This window comes from Cricetulus griseus, chromosome 3 (genome assembly GCF_003668045.3).
Source record: "Cricetulus griseus strain 17A/GY chromosome 3, alternate assembly CriGri-PICRH-1.0, whole genome shotgun sequence".
NCBI classification, from domain to species: domain Eukaryota; kingdom Metazoa; phylum Chordata; class Mammalia; order Rodentia; family Cricetidae; genus Cricetulus; species Cricetulus griseus.
Window position 1 is genome coordinate 205278037 of NC_048596.1, and position 19035 is coordinate 205297071.

Sequence of the window (19035 nt, forward strand, 5' to 3'; positions counted from 1 at the left end):
AGTTAAGAGTCATTCCTCACATCCTAGGATTTTTGTTGTGGTGTGTGTGTGTGTGTGTGTGTGTGTGTGTGTGTGTGTGTGTGTGTGTGTGCATGTGTCCATGCATGGTAATGCACACACATCCATTTGTGCCTACCTGAAGCACCGTACACGTGAGTGTGGAGGCCAGAGGTCAACCTTGAATGTGGTTTCACAGGAGCTAACCCCCTTGTTTTGTGAGACAAGGTCTAGGCTACTTGGCCGTAAGTCCCAGTGTTCCTCACATCTCCACCTCCCAAGGCTAGGATTACAAGTGTGCACCACTATACTCAACTTTTTGCATGGGTTCTGTGAATCAAACTCCAGGTCTTTATGGTGCATGTCAAGTGCTTTACCAACTGAGCCATCTTCCAGGCCCTTTCTCATGTGCCAGCCCAAGTCAAGGACTTCCCAGGGAAGCAGAGATTTGACTAGGTTGGCTTGTCAGTAAACTCCTGGGGGTCTATCTGTCTCCACCTCTCCAACATGGTGGTTACAAATTCAAGATGCCTGATCTGGCTTTTACTTGGGTGCTGGAGGAGTCCAGTCTCGGGTGCTCATGATTGCACAGCAAGTACTTCACCCACTGGACATTCTCCCAGAAGCATTTGTTTGTTGGTTGGTTTGTTCATGGTACTAAAGAAAGTGTGTGCAAAGAGTGTACTTTTCACTGAGTCACACTTCCCCCACACTCTTTAAGGTTTTGGTTGTTGTGCTAGGTGTGTATGTAATCCCTGTACTCAGGAGGCAGAAGCAGGAGGATCTCTCTGAGCTAGAAACCTGCCCGGGGACACATTGAGTTCCAGGCCAATGTGAACTACAGAATGAGTCCTTGTCCCAAAACACCAAAAATAAAACACAAGCACATATCCAATTATGATAAAATATGCATAGACTTTACCATCTGAATCTTTGTAAGCTCACATCATGACAGTGTCATGTAAATCATATCCATGTCCAGCTCTTCTCCAAAACTTTAGTCTTGTGAAGCCGAGATCTTGGGCCCATCAGGAATGGCTCTCCACTTCCCCTCCGTCGGTCCCTAACACATCACCATCCTGCTTCTTCTCCTGGCTCTGACTACTCAGAAACGTCCTTTAAGCCAGTCACAGTAGAGAATTTGTCGCTTCATGGCTAGTTTATTTCACTTAGTGTAACACTGAAGTAGTGCAGGTCCCAATTTCCTTTCTTTTGAAAGCAGAATCATGTTCTGCCATGTGAATAACCACATTAATTTTACATTGGCTACTGATGGATCCTTGAGTTGTTTCCATCTTTTAGCTATGGCAGATAGTGCTTAGATAAATTCTTCCACATTTGGAACCTCTTAAAACTCAGTCACCTCTTGCTAATCTAATAAAACAAGGAGGCAATCTCAATATTAAAATATCCCAGCAGTCACAAAACGTGGGTTAAGTTTTTAAACCCAAAAGCTATGCTTTAGTCACTAGATTTTACTCAGGGTTCTGGCTACATTTATTTATACTTTCTGAGCAGACCACACCAAGTTGGAAAGGATCCCAGGAGTGTACTTGGGTGGCCCTAAGTGGATTTGAAGATGAAAATGAGGACCCACCCCCAGGTTTTCACATACTCTGCTGATACTTCTCACACCAACACATTTGGCCTTTGTCCTAGGTCTTTCTAACTCTACTCCTCCAAAGCTGCCCCCCCCCCCCGCCATGGGTGAAGACTGTAGCTTCTTGGCTGGAACATTCCTATCTCACTTTCCAACCAGTGTGGCAAGGTCTTGCAGACAGGAAGAAATCCTGGCCAGGCTTCTAGCTTCCCTCCCTCCAGATATGTGGTTTTGGGGGCTAAGACCTTATCCTCCAGAGGTTTTAAGGCAGCCATGGAGCTGCTGGCCACTGACTAAACCAATATTCTCCTCACTGAGGAAAGTGTAAGACTGTCTCTCACCCCTTCCTGAATTGTCTGGTGGTTTCTAAAGCATTTCAGCATGATGTGTGGCTACATTCTTTCTTTTCTGAGACAGGGTCTCATGGAGGCTCCAACTGTGCCTGGCCCCCAACTCATAAGGCAGCCTTGACCTACTAACTCTCCTGCTGGGATCACGGGCATGCACTATTATGCTTGGTGTACTTAGTACTGAAGAATGAAAGCCTGGTTCTGGTGCATGTTGGGCAAGCACTCAACCAATTAGTTGACCTGCAGTCCCAGCTCATAACCTTCCTTCTTTGTCATGTCCTTTTTACTTTCCTCTTTTATTCTGGGTATGCATGCATGTTTATACGTGTAACTGATCTTGGGTGTGCCATGCACTTCTGTGCACAAGCATGTGGAAGCTGGAGGGCACTTTATCCATCATGCCATAGATATGATCCACCTTGTGTTTTGAGACAGGGTCTCTCTCAGTCTTGGAGCTCATCAGTTAGGCTAGGCTTACTGTCCAGGAAGGCCCAGGAATCATCCCATATTTGCTTCCCCAGCACTAGGATTGCAGGTGTGTAACACTACCCCCAGGATTATAGGTGTATGACACTACCCCCAGGTTTGTTTTTTGGGTTTTTTTTGTTGTTGTTGTTGTTGTTGTTTTTATGTATTTTGTTTTTTTGAGGCAGGGTTTCTCTGTGGATTTGAAGGCTGTCCTGGAACTAGCTCTTGTAGACCAGGCTGGTCTCGAACTCACAGAGATCCACCTGCCTCTGCCTCCCGAGTGCTGGGATTAAAGGCGTGCACCACCACCGCCCGGCCTATCCCCAGGTTTTTTTACTTGGGTTCTGGGAATCAAACTCAGTCCTTACCAACTGTACTGTCTCCCCAGACCACTTATCCTTTTTATGTCCACCCTTTCTGGACTTGGGACAAGGTAAAGGGAAACACACCAGAAGCTCGGAAGTCCTATACACTGACTTCAAAGAGTGGAATGGACTGTGACTTCATCTCAGAACTGGAGTAGGCAGCAAATCAGCCACTTCCCTGCTGTTGCCGACGCAGGCTGTGTTGTTGTGACACGTTCTTCACACTAGGTTCTGAGAGAGCAAACAAGTCGCCATATGTGTCTGATAGGAGGCATCATATGCTTCCTGTCACCTAGCCCTCACGGCAGTGGAGCCTGAAGCTGTCAGCCTGTTGCAGTAAACCCAGTATAGAGTTGCACAAGAAACTAAGGCACGTGTTTCCACTTTAACAGTCTTCTGCTGGAGACTGATTGAATACACTGGGGTTTAGTCCTGAAATGCTCATCACTGTCACCTTCCTATGATACCTGAAACCATGGAGACTTCTAAACTGCTTAGACAGAGCCTAATCAATGATTCTTAGCATGTCCTTCCTCTGAAATAATATCACCAAGGTAGAGATGGAAATTGATAAAATTTTCCATTTCGGACAGCCTGCAGTCTCAAATTATATAAAAGTATTTGAAACGTATTCTACTTAATGGTCAACGCTGGCTGCCTACTGAGGGCGCCAACCATCATTCATGTAAAAGTGAAATGAGGGTGTTTGTAGGATAAAACAATGCTTTTGTGAATTAATCACTTCCATGCCCTTCCCTCACTCCCACCCACAAATGTGTAATTGGCAAGGTCTGCCTTCTACCAGAGTTGTTATGATCAGAGCCTGCTCCTTGCAGCCTGGCAGGCTAGTCTTAGCCATCTCAAATAACAGTGAAAAGCAGAGAAAGGGGATTTATCCATTGTGGCCCATTGAGAAGATGAACAGAAAAAAGGTATCAGTGACCCCAAGTTTATCTTGCAGGTCCTGGGTGTGAGACTTAGACTTAAATAGAAGGCTAGAGCCATGTGTAGCTAAGCAGTGCTGGTCAACTGAGGTCTTGCCCATTACAGACCCATTGTTGTCTCAGCTCTTATCTCTGCTGCAAAGTGGTCTGACAAGTTCTCAGAACTGTGTGGTATCTCTTCCTGGGAGGCAAGCTCTCAATGTGGCTAACACCAGCCTTCAGCATTTTCCTTTGCCTGGAATTTAATAGGGCAATTCTAGTAGTTTGAGGTTTCTCTAGAGTCCAAAAGTCAAGGTGAGGGCACCATCATCTCTCTTTCTTCTTGCCAGGATGGTTACATGTCAGGATCTGGATTAACTCTACTTCTCAGGACTAGAAAGAGCCAAAGACCTCATGTTCTAAAGCATGATTGGTTGCCAAGCCCAGTACTGATTCTGAGCAGGCTCTGCTACCTGAGTTCAACAAGTCCATTCGTCTTTCACTGCTGGAGTTTCCCAGCTCATCACTGACAACTTTTATGAAGTATCCACATTGTGTTCATTCTTTGTTCAAGCTGAAGTGGAAAAAAAGTGTCCCAGGCTTCCAACGATACCAGTGCTTCCTCTATCTTCCCAGTCGCATCAGTATAGACAGGACTTGTGTGTGTAGTAATGGTGTTTCTACTACAATTATTGTCTCGCTGACAACAACTTAATTGGGCCTGACAATGCTGTATGTCAGATTCTCAATTACTCACAGTGCTTGCAGATCTATCAAGAGTCAGGACCTTGATAGCAAATGTATTTCTTAAAAAGGGAAATTAATTAATTAAGCTCTACTGTTAGCATGTTAGATTTCTTCTGGCTTTTCTGAGTTATAAAGGCTGATTAATTTACTTCAAGAACCCAGAGCCCTTGGTTGTCTGTCTGTCTCTTCCTACATGCTTCCTCTAGTCATGGCATATTCTCCATGGGATACTCACACCTTCTGCTGTGTTAGGATGCTGAGCCTGTTCTTGTGCTCCCACTCTGCCTGGAACGGCTGGGCTGGCCACTCCATCTGGTTGTCAGTTCACATCAAGTGAAAGGCACATCAGTGAATACAAATGTGTTTCCTGGGTACAGATATTTCTTGGACCTTGGTGTTCTTTCGCCCTAGTGGAGAGGCTAGAAGCTAGGTATGGAAGACATCTCAGCATGCAGGAGGCCAAGGCAGGAGAATCATATCAGCACAGGAACTATAGTCAGTTCTGGGTACCAAAGAAAGACCCTCTTTCCTCAAAAGAAAAATTAAATGAGAATACTGTGCTACTTGATTTCTGAAAGCCGAAGCATTGGAGTGGTGTGGCTAAGAACACTAGTAAGTCAGTCAAGGTTTGCATCCTGCCTCTACCATGGGCAAATTCCTTAGCTACTCTGAGACTCCATTTCCTCATCTATAAGATGTGTAAGGGCTGTAGAAATTACTCAGGAGGTAACGTGCTTACCTTGCCAGCATGAGGACCTGAATTTGATCAACCCACATGAAAAACTCAGTTGTGGCAGTGTATGCTTGTAGTACTAGCAGTTGGAGAAGCAGAGTCAAGTGGATGGCTAGGATCTCTGGCCAGATAGAGGTGTTATTAGGGTACTAACCAGATGTTGTTCAAAAACAAAACAAAAAGTAGAGAATGCCTGAGGGAATAATATCTGAAGTTGTCCTCTGGGCTCCATTCACACACACATACACACACACACACACACACACACACACACACACACAGAGAGAGAGAGAGAGAGAGAGAGAGGTACTAATGCACACGGTAGTTCAGAACACCAGGATGTCCCTGGTAACCAGGACTGCTGTTGGCTGTTGAGGTAAGAAGACCTTTGATCTCTAAATGCCATCAGCTGGTAGTACTCTACAGGCAAAAGATTTCCACACACTGGTTTAAGCTAGAGTCTTGATATATGACATTTGGACTCCATTAAACTATCTCTAAATTGAGACTATAGATTAGGGGTAGAGCACTTCCCTAGCACACAGGAGGTCTTGTTTCCAACTTAAGCATCACAAAAGGAAATTAATTCTTCCTTCTTCAGGGATTTAATTCATCCCCTTTAAAAGGACCAAGTTTGAGCAAAAACAGGGGCCTCTTATTTGAGAGTCAGTAGCTGGAGTGTTTACTGAAACTTGGTCTCTGTTATAAACTCCAAGAGGCGGCTAGTTCTCTTCCTATGTTATCTTCCTCCACCTCAGATAAGTGACACAGAGCCACATCTGCAAGGCAGATGGGTGTGTTGTTCCAAAGGCTCCCACTGAATGATCAGCTCCTGTACCAGCAGTGTGTGCTTTAAGATTTCCGAGAAGAAAATGAGAAAAGACTCGCTGGTCAGTTCTTGGACCATGTTTGTTTTTCCCTTTCTCACTTACAGAACAAATACCAGCCATTGCTAAAGGAATAGTTCAGTCCCCACTTCTCTGTTCTATTACGAGTCCTGATGCAGGGGGCTTGGGAGATGGTTGAGTTTGTGAAGTACTCACTGTGCAAGCAAGACCCAAGTTACATCCCCTAGTCCATGCACACAGTCACTATGGCAGCTGGGAAATAGAAACAGGTGGATCCCCTGGCTCACTGGCTAGCCAGCCTAGCCAGCTGGTGAGTTCCAGATTCAGTGAACGACTCTCAAAAAATTAATGAGAAAGAGATTAAGAAAGACATTGACTTCTGACCCGCACAGGCTGGGCCACACACATGTATATCACACATGCATGTGTAACTTGCACACACAAAGAGAAAGAGAGAAAGACACACACACACACAGAGAGAGAGAGACAGAGACAGAGAGAGAGAGAGAGAGAGAGAGAGAGAGAGAGAGAGAGAGAGACCTAAATCAAATAAAGCGGTTCAGAAAACTCCATTCCCAAATGTGTACCCCTGGAATTTCTGGTTTCGGGGATCTAGGACCCATGCAGGCATAGTTCTCTCTGAACTTCTCCCACCTGCTCACAAAGATTCTGAGTCCTGTCCCAGGAATGTCATCAGACAGGAAGGGATGAAGGTCATGTCACTGCAGAGAAAGCTGGGGTCAGACCCCACCTAGATATATTGGGCACAGATGTTACCTTCCCAGGACCCATAAGTCATTTTTGCCCCCTAAGCTGCTTGTAGTCTTCCCTTTCTCTAGAAAGAGAGATAGGCACTTCCAGAGTGCACTGGGTATTCTGGGTGGTGCTTTGCTTGCAAGGCTCTGAGGATATTCTTAGTGTGTAGTCTTTCCTTCTGTCATCCTTTCTATTCTTAGTTCATACTCAGTTACTGACCTCTTACACAGCAAGTTTCTACTGTCCTACACAAAGAAGAAACCAAGAGTGACCTTGTGTGTGGGGGGGGCACATGTACACGAGTGTGCATGTGCAGGCACCCGTGTATGCGTGGTTTGTGTGCAAAGATGTTCATGAATATGGAAGCCAGAGGACAACCTCAGATGTGATCCCTCAGGCACTTTCCACCTTGTGTTTTGAGACAAGTCTCTCATTAATGTGGGCTAGCCAATTAGATGAGGCTGGCTGGTTAGCAAGTTCCAAGGATCTGCCTGTCTCTACCTTCCCAACTTTCTCGTACATAGATTCTGTGATTGAACCCAGAGCCTTATTCTTGAAAGGCAAGGATTTTACTCACTTCACCACCCACCCAGCCCTTATGATGTTTTCTCACGATCACCAGCACTCTTTCTGCTTCACAGACTTTCGAAGGCAACAACAACTATGACACTCCTGAGCTCCGGACCTTTTCACCTCTCTCCACACGGTTCGTCAGGATCTTCCCTGAAAGAGCCACCCATAGTGGACTTGGGCTGAGGATGGAGCTCCTGGGCTGTGAAGTGGAAGGTAACTACAGTTCTCAGAGCCCCTTCTCATTTCTCCTTTCTCCTTTTTATTTACATTCTTGTGCTTTTATGCCTCTGATGGTGCTATGGTAAAACTGCCACTCTCTCCCCTGAGTGAACTATATCTCCATGCCTGGCAGGCAGTGAGATCCGGCAGCTGACCATGCCACAGAGCGTCCAACTTTTGCCTTAGTCATCTACACTGCTTCCTTTCTTGGAGTCTGGGGGATTGTCTCTCTTGAGAAAGAGAGAGAGTGTGCGTATTAGGGAAATGGCTCAGTTAGTTGGTAAAACACTTGCCACACAAATCATGAAGATCTGAGTTCAATCCTCAGAATCCACATAAAAAAAAAAAAAAACAAAAGAACTGGCTGTGTGGTACATATTTGTATTCCTAGCACTGGAGAAGCAGACAGAGAGAGATCCCTTCCAGGTCATTGAGAGAACCCATCTCAGAAATCGAGGTGGATAACAACTGAGGAACAAAAGTCAAGGTTGACATCTGGTTTCCACATGTATGTGTACACATGCACACCTACACAGACAAGAGCATCCACATACAAAAATATTAAGCTGAAACATACGTAACAAAAAATTCATTTCACTTATTTATTTTTCAGATTCAGGTCTCACTATACTCTAAATTGGCCTCAAGTTTGTAATCCTCCTGTCTCAGCATCCCAAACTATCTTGAGATTATGAGGCATGCCACCATTTTAAAATAAATAACTCGGTGTCTTTGAGTGCACCCACAGTTTTCTTGCCTCCACCATCTCTTTTGGGTTCTGAAATATTTCCATTGTAGTTGAGTAAAGTCCTCTCCCCATTATGCTGCCTCTCCCCCTGCTTTTTCTGTGCATGACTGGCAACCTAAGTTCAATCCCTGGAACCTTCTATAGAGGAGAAAATTGACCCATGCATGTTGATCTCTCATCTCCACATGCGAGCAGTGGCTCACATAGTCATCTGTACCACCCCCCTCATACACACACACATAAAGTAAAAATGAAAATAAAAATAAATATGTTTAGAGGTCTGTCCCATCCAAATTTCTGTCTGTGCTATTGACTAATGTCCTGCTACATTTGACAGAAGAATGTCAAAACATGTTGGATTATTTCCTTAGGCTTCTGGGAAGAAAGACCATTTGACCTGTGATAAAAGTATACGATAATGTGGTGAAGTCTGCTGAAGGACATCCCCTCATTTCTCAGTTTATCATATGAAGGTCACATGAAGGACAAATTCAGATGCTGAATCTTACCAGGGAAGGAGGTGCTGAGTGATTTGAGCTGGCTATTGTACCATTTGTTGCTTGGTGCAATGGAATTCCCATCTGCCTTAGATCTGGGTATAAATGAGTAACCTTACACCAGCTTCTCCACCTCCATAGAGTCCTTCTCTGGGTTACCTAGAAGAACGGCTGCTGTTGGTGCCCAGATGTTAATCAACTGAGCACATGCTCAAAGTTGTTGCAAATAAGGCTTTTTAATATCACCTTCCTCAGGTTTCAAAGTCACGTGTGTGTTGAGCTACCCAAACCTAATTACATTCCTGAGCATATGAAATGCCATAGAACTTCTGTATGCACTATAGGATTTTAGACTATCAATCATTGCACTGCTGAGTAATTCATAGCTACTTTTCTATGTAGATTTAAAGTCAGGCTCTGTCTCCCACCCTTCCCCTGGTCATGGCTTCCGAATCTGTAGCTTTAATCTTCCAACACCATCAATGCAGACCAAGAGTAACCACACATCAGGGATGAAGTGAAAAACAAAGAAGTAGTTAGCAGTCTTGACCAAGTGAAAAATGTGCTCATTCAGTGTGCTGAGAGGAGTGGTCCTCTGGGAAATGGGAGGTGGTACCCAGAGGCAGGTGCTCACCCTGATCCTGGAAGGAACTGTGATTTAGAGGGTGGGATGAATGGAGGATTGCAAATATTGAGCCTTGTGGCAGCTTGCCAGTTCCAACTGTGGAGTGAGTAAGATAGGGGACCTACAAGCGCTGCCCTGAACCAGGTTAAAGAAAAATGATCTGGGAAAAGTAATGCCACCGCTTCTTAATGCACATGGCCAGAGGCAGCCTCTCTATGCCTGAGGCCCATTCTCAGGCTAAATCAAAGAGCACCAGGGCCAAGGTTCTAGGTGGCATCTGAAGGGCTATTGGAGAGATGCTGAGGTCCAGTCCAGCCTTGAAGGACTCTATATCCTATTTTGCACTCAAGATTCTTTTTAACAACAGTTAAACATCCCCAGAAGACTTTCAGACAGGGAATCTGAAGCATAAAAATGAGTCACTTCTTACTTTCTGTAATGAGACCTAGGCGCCACCTTGGACCATTTCCAGTATGAAGCCTCTCCTTGTAAGCTCCATTAGCCATGAGGAAAAGTCAGCAGAACAAGAAGAGCCTATCAAGGACTGTGTCTACTAAGGGACAATAGCTTTACACATGGTCAGGTGTTCTGCTGACCCAGGAATGGCAATGAATAGAGCCAGGGGTGTGTGCACATCAGGCAGGAGTGTGCATGGATGTGTGTTCAGGTGAGTGTGCGCCTATGCTCGTGTGTGTGTGTGTGTGTGTGTGTGTGTGTGTGTGTGTGTGTGTGTGTGTGTGCGCGCGCGAGCTGGCTATTAAGGGGGGAAGTAATAAGGGATGGGTAGTTGGCACAGAGGGTAAAATACTTGTCTTTTAAGAATAAGGCCCTGGGTTCAATTTCCAGAATCCATTCAAAAGAAAGTTGGGCTTGGTGGTGTATATTTGTGATCCTACCACTGGGAAAGCAGAGAACTCACTAGCCCAATATTTTCCCAAAGTCCAGGAGATGCCCAGCATGTGTCATCTGTGCATGGTCATTTCCTGGCTAGTCTTGAGTTCAGGGCTTTGGGGCAGTGGGAACTCAGCTCTGCCTCTACATGTCTCTTAGCTATGCTCACCCCTTAAGCACACCAACAGTGTTGAGTTCCTCCCAATACAGCAACTTTAAAGGACACATTATTCCTGCCCAGGCCTGGGAGGAGCCCCCACACTCCCTCCCATCCTACTGCCAGCATGTCATATGGTTCTCTGGAATTAAGGGACTTGACCCTTATCTCTTGTCCTGTAATGTGAAATACAATCCCCAAAACTGTAAAATATTAAACAGATTGCAAAAATGAATAACAGGCTGAAAAAATGGACTGAACCAAATTTAAAGGACTTCAAAAGCAGTCGTTGATTAATGTTGGCTACTTTTCAACTACAAACCCAAAGATACAGGGGCTCAGACAGCAGTGGAATGCAATCCCACTGGAAACCAGACCAGGTAAGATAACCTCAGGCCACAGGGGACAGCCCAGCTCACACACCTGCCTGGGACAGAGGGGCCCAGGCAGAGAGTTACTTAGAGAGAAACAGAACAACCTGTGAACAAATAACAATGTCATGCAAAGTGCCAGCTGATGTTCCTTTGTGACAGCAAACTAGTCAATACTGAAACCATGATAGAATTCATGAGCGTGGCTTCTTAGTGCCTTAGGAGGAAAAGGAAACATGGTCTAATCTTTATCATGGGGGTTCTTGACTCCAGGGTCATGAACAAATATCCGGGAGACTCAAGAGGTTTGCAGGAAAGAAATGTTTATATAGATAACTATGTGTTGACCTCCCCTGCAGCCAAATCTACTCAGCAGGTAGAGATCTACTTCCCAAGCCCAGCAGCCCCTAGTTCATTCTGTAAAGTTCAGGAGTATTTAACTTCCCACAAGAGAGGCAGAGCATGCCCCTGGCCTCTAAACCGTGCTCTAGAGTTCGATGCACAAGCATTAGCATATCTGAAGCCTTGAGAATGCTTTGCAGAACTGTGAGAAATAATACTTGGATCTCATTTCAGCACCTACCGCTGGACCAACCACACCCAATGGGAACCCAGTGGACGAGTGTGACGATGACCAGGCCAACTGCCACAGTGGCACAGGTGATGACTTCCAGCTCACAGGTGCAGAGCCCACCCTCATCCCATCATTGTGTCTTGTCAGTCTGTGTCCCAGTCCTTGGTGTGTGTGTGTGTGTGTGTGTGTGTGTGTGTGTGTGTGCTTGTCATTCATAGTGGTTAGTGACAGGGTAAATGGCAGGGCCACTGGAGAATGGAAGCTTGTCACCCCACATGTGGCTTCATTTCCTCGTGCCAACTCAAGGAAACAAATCACTCCTAGTAGCTGCAGCTGCTTTTAGAGCTGAGTGTGTTAAGTTCATCTTCAGGCAGCCCCTCCCACTGTCACCTGCACACCATCCATCCCCAACCACACACTATAAAGTGTTCACTTGCCTTTCCTAATGAGGACAAAATTGTTTGAGTGGAGACTTTATCCAACAAATTGATTAAATTGGGCTTATAATTTCAATGCCGCTTTTAAGTTAGGATTTTGAAAATAATGTTGTATTGAAATTTACTAAGGCAGAGTTACCTATGACCACATCAGCCCTGGCTGGCAGATTCATCAGATGGGGATACACCAGGACTTCAGGGTCTGCCCGATGTTACTCTCGTACCATCCAAAACCACAAAAGCTATAAAGAACCTTTTCTTTCCACCCAGAATGGCAGAGGAAATTAAGTAAATAAGGAAATGGGATTGCCCACTTGAAAATTGGCCAGGGCACTAAAATTCACACCCTATTTTTGCAAAAGGTGTCACAGGAGCTTTACGGCTGACTGTGACAGAGAAATCTGACACTCATTTTATGTTGCATATGCATGTGCTTGTGTATGCATGTACATGTGTGGGCTTGTGTGTGAGTGTACATGTGTGTTCAGGAACATGTGTATGCTTGTGAAAGGCACAGATTGACACTGAATGTCCTCTTCAATTTGTTCCTTCTTATTTCTGGAGACAGAGTCTTTCACTAAACCAGGAGGACCCCCACCCTCCAGTTTGGCTGTACTGGCTGACCACTGGGTTATAAGGAGTTTACCTGTCTCTACCTACCCCACACTAGGACTACAGATATGTACCTAGGCTCCTGACTTAGTGTTTACAAAGCCTGCCTTTGCTTTTTATTGCATCCCATACAAAAAAAAAAAAAAAAAAAAAAAAAAACTGCACTGAATTTAAACAGACAAGGATATCCACAGGACAGAGACCCAAACCTTTCCTCCTAGACATATGTGGTTTAACACTTGTGAGTGGAGACTGGGCACATGGTTGTTTGGGAGTCTGCAGAGTTGTGCTGGGCCTTTATGTACAATCCCACTTGGAAAATGTTGTCGACAATAACAAATACCAAGAGGCACCAAGTCACAGAGCACCTGTAGTGTTGTGGTGTGGGTAGTCTACAATGCAAGCAGCCAGTTGATACCTGGAATACTGAGGTGGTTGCATTTGGTTTGAGGACTAAGAAGGCAGGCAAGACATGATATCCATCTCAGAACACACACATGGCACAGCAGGGCTTGGGCTTAGTAGCCGGAGAATGACAGGTGAGGATGGATTCAGCTTTGCCCTGGCCATCTTGTGTTGTTCACTGTTGTTCCAAGAGTAAAAGGGAAAAAATCAACCCAGAAATATAGCACAGCTAAACAGAATTTTCGTATTTAAGTCCCACCCCCCTTAAAACTGTTGCCCTCCAAATTTCAAAGATAATCACTTACCACATGGCCATGGGCTGTCAATGCAAATCTTATTTCTAAGTAGCCACAAGCCACAAAAGTTTGTCCAATTAATGCAGAGACATTTGTCTGCCAGACAAGTTCTGTGGCCAGTATAGAAAAGAGTCCCATCCCTAAGCCAAGCCCCATACAACCTTCTCAGAATTGCCTGTAAGCAAGCTACCCCAAGCCCTAGGGTTCTGTGGGCCCCAACACAGTGTCAGCGAAGTCCATCATGAAAAGGAGGCATTTCAGTACCACAGTCCACCCTTTTCTATTGCCCTCTGTGGAGGACTCTGATCCTGATGAGCCCCAGGGTGGTCAGTTCGTATTGATTAGAAACAAAGGTTCAGATTTACTTCCCATATTCGAACAAACGGCCTTCTCATTTTTACATTAGTTCATGACTGAGCCAACTGAAACCGGAGCCTTTGAATGAATAGGGCAAGCCTGTTAGCCTGGAGCAAAGCGCGTATGAGGCAAGCAGTGCACCCCAGAAAATGTGTCATTCAGAGTGGAAACAGTGACAGCCCTTGAGAGGACAAGGTTTTGTTTCACCTACAGTGGTGAAATGGTTTCTTTAGTAAAGAGAAAAAAAAAATCCTTCTTAATTTTTTTTTAAAGTTACCACAGCATGAAAGAAAATAGTTATTTTCTTAGGCTAGTATATCTCAACAATTCTAAAGCTCTATGCCCATTAGTAAGGAACTTGGGGGCTGGTGGTGCCCAGTCCACAGCCCATCAAGAACACATGATCTTATTCATTTTCATGCTTCATTTCCATTGGTTATATTGAGTATATTTTATTGGTCAAAATTAAAAGTGTGTGTGTGTAGGAGCATGTCAGTGTTTTCCTGGGAAAGGCAGTGCTGGCATAACATCATTTTTATGAATCCAGCTAACCACACCTGACCCGAGTACATTTAATCTGTAAAACACTGACCCTCTGATCTCACACCAGGTCCAAGCAACTTTCTACATACAAAACGAATGCCTCCTGTACTAGCACCAGACCCAAGTAACTATCTGCATGTAAAACACGCACATACACGCACACACACACACACACACACACACACACACACACACACACACACACACACCCTGAGCTCACCTGATCCAAGTACCTCTAGCCCCCTAGAGTCAGCATATACTCACATTACCCTTTTGGCTAATTTGTGACAGGCGTTATGGCCTGAACTATAAACTTTTGGTGTCCAGTATAATAAAACGGGGGGGGGGAGGGGGGAGGATCTCACTTTTGAACTCCAGGAGCAGGGCATGTGGAAACAGGGTTGACTCTCTCTTGAGCAGTGCATATTCCCTCAGCACATCCAGAATCTGTTCACATTCTTCTCCTGGGGTGACATGTTTAGATATAGAGAGAAACAAATACTCCAGCAAATGCTGTCTCTCACAAATGACTCTTAACGCACAGGTAAACTGTGTTCCTTGGCAGGAATCAGAGACCTTGTGTCTCCATGCTTTCTGGTAAAAGCTAGGATTCACCCCTGAAGCTGCCAAACCCTTTTGAAAGGCAGTTCGAGTGAAATTTCACCTTGAGCCGTGTGGCCCCAACAGTGGAATTCAGCTTCCAGCCTGTAACAAAACTGACCATGTGTATCAGATATGAGAGTGTGTGTTCACCTTGAATCTCTCTCCCCTCAGACTACTGGGGACAGTGTGCCAATGTATTCTGGCCTCCCTCCAATCCTGCCATCAGAAGCTCACCTTAACTCTCAGTGTGCATAATCCCTTCTTTCCAGTGCCTACCTGACTGAGGCCATGCATGTGCAACCCTCCTTTAGCATTCCCACTCAGGGAGCGGGACATGGTAGTGCAAATGGTTAGCTCTGAAACTGCTAGCTCAGCAGCAGTAAACTGTCTCAGCTGTCTAATGCATGCAGCTCTCCAATGCATGCAGCCCTCTAATGCATGCGAGCACATTAATGTGAGTTCTTGTCTGTCGAGCTGTGGGGAAAGGACAGGCCTGTGTAGAGGTCATCACAGATCTGTAATAACTGAGGCCGTTGGGCAGAGCACAGCTGCAGCACCTTAGAGCCACATGCAGAACACTCTGCAGTAAGTCTAGGCCCACTGAGTGTCTACCCAGAGTAGACCAGTGCTTCCACTCTGACATAAAGCTCACCTCCTCAGGACTAGGCAGATGGTAAGCAGATAGCACACTTACACAATCCTGAGACCCTGAGCTGGATTCTGGAATCAGGTGTAGCTGTAGCAGGGTAATCTCTGTGTTAGGGGGCAGAGACAGGAGCCCCTGGAGTCACTGACCAGTCAGTTCAGGCAAATCAGTGAGCTCCGGCATTAGTGAAAGTCTCTGTCTCAGAAATAAGATGGAAAGGTCTGGAGAGGGCCCCATGGTTAAGAGCTTGTATGAAGTCTGAGGTTGGGTCCCAGTACCCATGTCAGGCAACTTACAACTGTCTGTAATTCCAGCTCTAAGAGATCCAGTGTCCTTTGGCCTCCACAAGCACCTACACCCGCCCCTCCACACACACACACACACACACAGAGACAGGCAGACACTCGTACGTTTAAAATACACATAATTTAAAATAAAATGGAGTGGAGAACAATTGAAGAGTGTGTGTGTGTGTGTCTGTGTGTGTCTGTGTGTTTCTGTATGTGTGTGCGTGTGTACACTAACACAGAAGATCCATTCCCTGCAACCAGAGCCTGTGTGGCAACACACTAGAGGAAAATGGCTCCCTTAAGCCCCTGAGTAAAAAGCAGCACACCACTTGTTTCCCAGGCCCAGTGAGCTGAAGACTCATCTGAGAAGTTCTGGGAAATAATTTATTTCAAGGCCTTTTCTCCCAGATATTCTGTTCCCACTAGGTCCCAGAGGGGCTAACTAGAGAGGAAACTGCAATGAGTAATCAAGGTTATTCTTGTGGTATGGCAAATTTGAGGACACTGTCCAGGGGCCTAGAGATGACTCAGAAAAGTGCTTGCTACACGAGAATGAAGAGTGGCATGTGCTTGTAACCCCAGCATTGGGGATGCAGAAACAGGAGGACCCCTAGGGCTTGATGGCTAGCCAGCCTAGCCTAACCAGCAAGTCCCAGGTCTCAGTGACAGACCCCACCTCAATAACCCAAGCCAGGAAGGACATCTGGTATTAGCCTCTTACTTCCATACACTGGAGCACACACATTCATGGGCACCCTCACAAACAAGTTTAAGTATGCATGTGTCCTCATATGCAAGCACCCCATCCACACGTGCGCGCGCACACACACACACACACACACACACACACACACACACACACGGGGGGGGGGGGGAGAGACACTTAGAACAGCCTAGAGTGCTGATGAGTGGGGATGGCAGAGCAGTCATGCAGAAGAGAAGTTAAAGTCTGCTAAAGGCCACAGCCCATTCCCTTGACAGTGATTTCCAAGGAAGTCCCAGGCTGAATCAAAGTTGCTGATATTCACGAAATCATTGTCCAATTCCTGAGTCCCTTGGGATAGTGAAGAAATGTTTATCCCCTTTGCCTTCACATACCTTCCCACCACTTCTCCAAGCCATATTCTGAACAGAATATTTGTTCTTGGAAATAAAAAAAAAAAAAGACCCAGCTATGCCAGAGGAAAGAATTAAAGGGAGGGGGGAGAACCACAGCCATCCACTTTAAACCTTTAGTTTTAAAAATACCTTGTGGGGACTGACCTCGTGACTTCCCTGAGGGCACACTTCTCAAACGCTGGAAACTATTTGAGGTTTCAAGGTGTAGGTCAAGTTTAATAAGTCAGTAAGGACGAATGGTGGCCCTGGCCTTTCACTATTGAAACCCCATGTCACATTTAGCCTTAGAACAAAGTCCCCAACTCCCTATGCCTTCTGGATACTCTATGAGGAAATGTGCCAGGATATACGGCACACTTGAAAATTGCTACAAGAGTTCTCACTACTGCCACCACTAAAAGAGAGATGGAGCAATGCATTTGCTAATTAGCCCAATTTACCTATTCTTTGGTGTGTGTGTGTGTGTGCGTGTGTGTGTGTGTGTGTGTGTGTGTGTGTGTGTGTGTGTGTACATGTGTATGTGTGTGTGTGTGTGTGAGCATGTCATATTGTACACCATAGATAAGAGACAATGTTTATTTTTTGATTTTAAAAAGTTTTTTAAAATGTGTGAGTTTTTTGTTTGTTTATTTGTTTTTAAGTAATGGTGTTAGAGTTAGAGCAATGGATCAGTTGATAAACTCTTTCCCATCAGCCTGAGGACTTGAAGCCCGCCATTAAAGCCCCCACAAGAAAGCTGGGCATGGTAGCAACAAGCTTGTAGTCTAGTTAGCCTACTTGGGTGGCCCTGTTTCAAAGGAGGTGAGTGACATTTCTGAGCAGGACACCTTGGGTTGTCCTTTGGCATCCACAGGCACATGCCCCTGCACAGTTACCCATGTGAATCTGAATCTGCACACACATGTAAACATGCACAACACATGCATTAAAATTAACATGAAATGCACGGGCGGTGGTGGTGCACGCCTTTAATCCCAGCACTCGGGAGGCAGAGGTAGGCGGATCTCTGTGAGTTCGAGACCAGCGTGGACTACAAGAGCTAGTTCCAGGACAGCCTCCAAAGCCACAGAGAAACCCTGTCTCAAAAAACCAAAATTAACATGAAATGGTAAGGTCTGTAAGCAACCGAACTGAAGGAGGGGCTTCAGGGGCACATAAGTACATTACCCCATTAAAGGTTGTTTATTGTACCTAATTCTGTAACATGTCTTTGGCTATATTCATTTTGTGAGGAATTAAATTCATGGTAATATTTGAATCAGATATTTTGGTAGACCAAGTATCAGTCAAATGTGATTAATCCTGTCGGGAACTAAAGAAAGAGTTTTCTGTAGGGAATATGTAAATATGTGAGACTGTAACATTACCCACACTCTATTTTCTTATTTTGGTATGCTATTGCTCTTCTTTTTCAGGAGGTACCACTGTCCTGGCCACAGAGAAGCCAACCATTATCGACAGCACCATCCAATCAGGTATCAAAATCTAAGATTTCTAGATTCCATGCACTCCTTCCAATCCCACTACCAAACAGCGTCCCAGAGCTTTCTGGTTTCAGTTGCTCTAAAGACCTAGGAGAAATGCCCAGGCATCCGGTCTCAAGGAAAGTTGTAAAAGCCACATGCCTTTGGTCCTTGGTAAGCTCCAGTGAGCAAGGTTCCCTTCCTCATCAGTCACTGCTGAATGACAAGTCCCAGCTACCCCCCAGGGAACTGAGCGACATACTTTGTTTAATTGCAGCACAGCTCTGATGTGGCCTGTGTTTGCAAACTAGAAGAAGGAAGTCTCACAAGCCACAGCCTAACAATTTATTTTCATCACCATTCTGCAAAATCAAGAGGCGCAAAGTTTGTCTGTTGCGCCTGCCACAGAGTTGGCAGTTTTACAACGGCGCTTACAGTGGGTGTGCCACAAGACGGGCTCAGGAAACCAAGGTTTACACTGTGCCTGGGCAGAGAAGCCCACTTATCCTTAGCTCAGAGGAAACCCAAGGACTCTGCACGCCCAATGGTGCGGGTTATCAAAGGCTGCCCTCTTTTGTTTTCTGTTAGTATTCTGTGACATTCTTCCCCACAGACTCCCATGAAGGGAAGCACTTGTATAAGCAACTGGGTTTTTTTTTTTTTTTTTTTTTAAATACTTTGGAGTTAATCATTAGAGGAAGGTGAGAGGGTCAGCCTTCCAGATTCTTCCATTTCCTTTATTGAAGTTCACTCAGCCTTGGCCTCTGCGGTCATTTATTAATGGACCGTGTGGTGTGTAGTGTATCAATGTTTCCTCCACAC

The 19035-nt window shown here is 45.3% G+C and overlaps 1 protein-coding gene across 6 annotated transcripts in view; it reads left to right on the forward strand.

The window, feature by feature from the left end:
- Nrp1 (neuropilin 1) overlaps positions 1–19035 on the forward strand; it is a 151962-nt gene that overhangs the window by 116170 nt on the left and 16757 nt on the right. For 4 of the 6 annotated variants that reach the window (XM_027404763.1, XM_027404766.2, XM_027404762.2 and 1 more), the window contains exons 11-13: positions 7429–7573; positions 11445–11549; positions 18166–18225. In XM_027404763.1, coding sequence (XP_027260564.1) covers positions 7429–7573; positions 11445–11549; positions 18166–18225 — 310 coding nt within the window. The remainder of the gene's footprint in view (positions 1–7428; positions 7574–11444; positions 11550–18165; positions 18226–19035) is intronic. The other 2 variants (XM_027404767.2, XM_027404764.2) reach the window with 1 other exon arrangement.